This window comes from Azolla caroliniana, unplaced genomic scaffold (genome assembly GCF_043228905.1).
Source record: "Azolla caroliniana isolate FFs.n. ecotype wild unplaced genomic scaffold, voAzoCaro1.0.p SCAF_10, whole genome shotgun sequence".
Taxonomy (NCBI): domain Eukaryota; kingdom Viridiplantae; phylum Streptophyta; class Polypodiopsida; order Salviniales; family Salviniaceae; genus Azolla; species Azolla caroliniana.
In genome coordinates this window covers 14771654-14777012 of record NW_028230445.1, presented here as the reverse complement: position 1 = coordinate 14777012, position 5359 = coordinate 14771654, and the positions used below count along the sequence as shown (strand labels likewise).

General features: G+C 41.9%; 1 protein-coding gene across 1 annotated transcript; it reads left to right on the top strand.

The window, feature by feature from the left end:
• The first annotated feature begins 275 nt into the window (after positions 1–275).
• LOC147859140 (uncharacterized) lies at positions 276–4919 on the top strand. The gene is made up of 5 exons (XM_087325263.1): positions 276–452; positions 690–2250; positions 2534–3764; positions 4014–4095; positions 4510–4919. Exons 1-5 carry the CDS (start codon positions 378–380, stop codon positions 4714–4716), a joined length of 3156 nt encoding a protein of 1051 aa, XP_087181389.1. The 5' UTR covers positions 276–377; the 3' UTR covers positions 4717–4919.
• Positions 4920–5359: the final 440 nt, after the last annotated feature.

Sequence of the window (5359 nt, the reverse complement as noted above, 5' to 3'; positions counted from 1 at the left end):
CTCTCCTATCTATCTATCCATCTATCTATCTATATATAAATAGCTAGACCCTATAGCTACTATATGTATATCCTATTATACATACATACTTCAAATTCAACTCAGTCTCTCCATAGCCTTCTCTCTCTCTCTCTCTCTCTCTCTCTCTCTCTCTCTCTCTCATTTCATCATCTTCTTCTTCTTCTTTAATTAACTTCAACAAGCATCAATCCTTCCTCTCCCCTGCTTAAACCCCCACCCCCACTTTTTCTCCCAATCTCTAGCATTAACAAGAAGCCCTTCCTTAATTAGGGTGAGGATTAACTCCATTTGCAACCTTAATTTCTCTTAAAGACCATACATACATACATACATACATACATACATACATACATACCATGCAGGCTAATTATAGCGACCCTTCGCCACTCTCTTGGGGAGATGAATCATCAAGCCCTCATGTCTCTCCAAATGTACTTCTACTCCTCCTTCAACTACATACTGATATTCTCTCCAAATTCTCTCATACATGCATACATACATAGCAATAACATACATACATACATACATACATGATACATACATACATAGCAATACATACATACCTACATGCATTCATGCATAGCATACCATTCTTCTGCGGCGGAAGATTTTTTTATACATTATGGACTAATCTGTTGTTATTATGGTGATTATGATGATGTTTGCAGGAAGACAGCATGGAACGGTCTAAAGAGAACAACATAGGAATGGCCAATGCATTCAACAGAATGATCAAGGAGAATGAGAGCAACACCATCAATGATGGTAAGAATAAGCATAAGAATCAGAATCAGAATCAGAATCAGAATCAGAATCATGGTGATGGCGATGGCGATGGCGATGGCGGTAAAGATGAGAGAGTAGTAAATCATGGGCAGTTCATCAGTAGAGAGCCATTAACACTGATGAGCGGCTCTTACAATACTAGTAAGCTGCCTGTACCCATTAATCCTAAGCTCCGATGCAAGAAGGCTGTGAATACTGCTAATCTCCCTGAGATTAGTGTCAGCAGCGTTAATCACTCTGAGATTAATCCAAGCCACAACACTCAACCAAGCATCATCAGGAAATCAAGCCCCGGATTCGTGAAGAATGACTCGGATGCCCTCATCATTAAGAATGCTGGGAGAAGAATCCATATGATTCCTTCCAAGTGGGATGATGCAGAGAAGTGGCTTTCCAACAATAATGATCAGATTCACCATAATAGTAGTATTGACATGATCACACAGCCCATGATTAATGAGGGTCTTGGAGCGATCCATCCCAAATCAGTGCTAATCACTCAACTGCTTCAGAAACCTACGGTTTATCATGGTGCACAATCCGGTACCCATGAATTAGGGTTAGATTCATCAGGTAAATATGCTGCAGAAGATCCTAGGTTAGAAAGGAATCATGGGTGTAGGATGATTAATGATGAGAATCATGCAATGAAATCTTCCTCCACTTCATCCGATGATGGGACCCGATTCGGAAATCCAATTATGACTAACCAGGTCCCCTCAAATAAGAAGAATGATGAAAGGCTAGATGATCATGGACCGTTGCCATTAATTCATCAGAGGAGTGGGATGAAAGAGTCCGTCCTTACTAATTATAAGCGAAATAGTTATGATCATGTTGATAATCATGTGTGCAGAAGAATATTTGATGGCTCCCATTCGGATGCCGAGAATAATGTAACAATTGAGGCAAGCAACAACCATGATAGCTCTGCACTATCTAGTAGTAATGAGCATAAAAATTACTGTAGATTAATTGACATAAAGAAGAATGGTAATCACAGCCACAGCAACAAACACAACACTAATGTGGTTGTTAGTGATGGGGAGGTCGCTAATCACAATCGTATTAATGTTAATGCTAATACTAATGCTAATGGTCGAATTTCTTGGATCGATTACAAAGAGAGATTTAAACATAATCAAATCCTAGGGAAGATGAAAAGGAAATGCGGATCAACATCATCATCGTCATCAGCATCAGCATCAGCAACAGCATCTTCCAAATCCAGTGATTATAATATGTCCAAGAATGGTATTAATCCTGCAGATAGCACTAAAAATGGAGAATCTGGATTAGTATCCCAAGAGATGATTAACATTAAGCCATTAAACATCGATGATGATGATGATGATGATGATGATGATGATGGTGACGAAGCTACTGGAAGCGAGTCACAATTGATCAAGGACCAGAATATGAATAACAATCATGTGGCACAAGGTAAGTCTTATGGATCATAAAATTCTGGACATTACATAATCCTACATTTGACTTTAATAAGCCTCAAGAGTATATGCAAACTGTATATGTAATGGATTTTGTGTAGGTTTAATTAATGTGGGTGTATATATATGTGTGTGTGTGTAATTTGTATGCAGGTGAAGAAAGTTAAAATAGAATTGATTGAATCTGTAAATAAAAAGAAAAAAAGAGAAATAGAATTGGGAGGTGATTTTCTATATAACATGGTGGTGTTTTTTGTGTGGCTGGATTGGATTAACAGGTCCCAATTATAATGGAAGTGATGAGAATGTGGTAGGATATAATTGGAGGAGGAGCAGGAGCAGGCATACTAGTGAGAAGATTACTACTACTAATGTAGTAGTAGTTCCTAAAGTTCCTTCTTCTTCTTCTTCTTCTTCTTCTTCTGCTGCTGCTTCTCATAACAACATTATAACATGTGAAGACATAGTGAGGCAAATGGAGTTAAGGCTAGTAGGGTTGAAGGAAGGAGGCACTAATAAAACCCTAGAATCAATGGAGGGTAGCAGCAGCAGCAGTAGCAGCAGCAGCAGCAGGTGGAACCCTAATTCCAGCATGAAGGACGCGGGCACGGAGGTATCGGCATCGGTGTCGTGGAGGGACATGGGCACGAGCACCACCCCGTTCCCGAGCTCCCGGGCAACCTCCCCCCCGCCCCCGCCTCATGCCCCCGTACCGCTACCCTTATCCGAACCACTACGCATACCCGTACCCGTACCCGTACCCGTATGCGGGCCATACCCACCACCACCACCACCATCACATTCTCATCACCGCCGCTCCCTCGACCACTTTGAGCTTGTGGAGGAGCCTCAGCCGCCGTATACCCCCGCCAAGTCGAACCCCCCCTCCCCCTCCCGTCTCCACCACAACACGCCCGCCCGTAGATCCATCTCCTTCCATGGCATCCCCTACACCATACCTAACCCTAATCCTCCCAATCACCACCTCGAGCTCGAGGCCCACCATCTGGCGAAGCTCGGTCTCATCGTGAATGACGGATCTCGCGATCATCATCTCCACCATCATCAATATCGTATGCGCAAGGACCACGTCCCCAACCCGCCCACCGATGGACGATCTTTGTTGTTGGACGATACCCGGCACCGTAGTAGCCTCGATAGGTTAACCCATTGCACGTATCACACGGATTCTCGGCATTTGGTGGGTGGTCCGGGGCCCTCCCCCGATGCGACCCTCGTATCGAGCGGCTCGGCAAGCCCGAGCTCAATGCTCTCGGCCTCGAAGCAAGTGTTTTTATGCGGCAAGGACAACATGATCGCCAAGAAGCTCGACAATGCGGAGGAGTGTGATGTCCATTATGATTGTGCCTCTAGCTATGCAAGTAGCGAGGTCACGAGTAGCCATTACACGAGTAGCAACTCGGCGAGCTCCATCTTCGAGCGCTTCGGTAGCTTCGAGGCTCGGGCAACTGCGTGGGAAAAAGCCGAAAGAGCGAAATTGAACTCCAAGTGAGTGTGCTTTAATTTTAAGCAAAATCACCCTTATTAAATACTACTTAGTCCCCGGGCAACAAGTGGAGTAATTTCTCATCTACAATTGCAATTCTATGGATCAATCTTTCATGGGGTGTGTATGTGTGTGTGTGTGTGTGACAAGGATTACTTAGGAAGTGTCTTCCAAACTTGTCTCATGTCCTTGGTACAAACTTTGTGTGATTTCTTTATTTTCCATTTTTTAACCCACCCCCTATTCTTTAGATACAAACGTGAGGAAGCAAGGATCGATGCTTGGGTAGCTTTGCAAAGGGCCAAAGCCGATGCCGAGTTGAAGAAACTGGAGGTAAAAACTTTGGTGTAATATTGTAAGCATTAACAATGATAGTGAATTGGACCCTTTTTCCAGCATGATATGTTTTTATGAGCTTATGAGTTACCATATAGTCATGTTCGGGAATCTCATAATGTTAAATAGGTTTTTAAGATTGCTTTTTAAGGCTCGTAAAATTATGAACACTTTGCTCTAAGCAAACATGGGGGGATGTGGGCTCTTTTCTCACATTAGGAAAATGTGGGAAAAGTGTAGATAATAAAAAGACGAAGCCGAGAACCCATATTCATGCTTTTAAGGTGCGCTAGCAAGCAAGTGCAATGTAATGGAAAGGCTACATACATTATATCGCGACTACTTATATAATGTGGCATGCATACATGCTATAGCTATTTTAAATGTGTACGTGATTCTAATGATGTATAGGTGAAATTGGAGAAATTGAGATCTCAAGCCACAGACAAGGTGATGAGCAAGGTGGCGAGCGCGCGCCGCAAGGCGGAGGAGATGCGAGCGTCTGCCGAGGCCCAACAAGCCGAACAACTTCGTAAAGTGAACGAGAAAGCTGCCAACATCCGGAAGACCCACCACTTTCCCGGTGGTTTGACGGTGTGCTTTGCACGCAAGATGTGATGGATCATATGTAATGTAATAAAAAAGAAACCCCTAGACAATATGTAATTTTGGCTAAATTTTTGCTATGTCATTGGACATTTCCAAGTATGTTCTCACATACTTAATGAAAAGAAAAGGAAAAACTTTGCATCAATTTATATACCTCGGCTTTCATTGGTTTTCTCCATGTGAATGAGAATCATCCATGAATTTGTGCAAGAGTACTCTTTAGATTTGTATAAGAGTTTAAGAAAACAGAATTTTCAACACTAACATACATGTAATTGTGATGAAACCATGATATTGTAACACCAAGTAAGAGTTGCTTGTAAGTGTGACAATGTAATATATTTTGCTCATATGCTCATTGAAGATTAAAAACCCACAAAAACTGTAAGTCCATGATCTATTAGACACACATTTTTATGTTCCTTAAGGTTGGGACACGGATAGCTTATTAAATTACACTTCTGATTCACATACAATGCCAAAAAACAGTACCACGTAGAAAACTAGTAATGGGTGTTTATAAACTAAAGACAAGTAATAATAGCATCATTATCTTGTGGGGTGTTTTTGTGCAAGGTAATATCTAGCATGAGAGATGGATTTCATGTGACTTATGCATCGTGATCCATCATCTTCATCATCATCTCGTTAA

Coding starts and splice junctions, on each gene's coding strand:
- LOC147859140 (XM_087325263.1), top strand. CDS start 378: ATGCAGGCTAATTATAGCGACCCTTCGCCACTCTCTTGGGGAGATGAA. Junction 2,251..2,533: donor TAACAATCATGTGGCACAAG/GTAAGTCTTATG, acceptor TTGGATTAACAG/GTCCCAATTATAATGGAAGT. Junction 3,765..4,013: donor AGAGCGAAATTGAACTCCAA/GTGAGTGTGCTT, acceptor CCTATTCTTTAG/ATACAAACGTGAGGAAGCAA.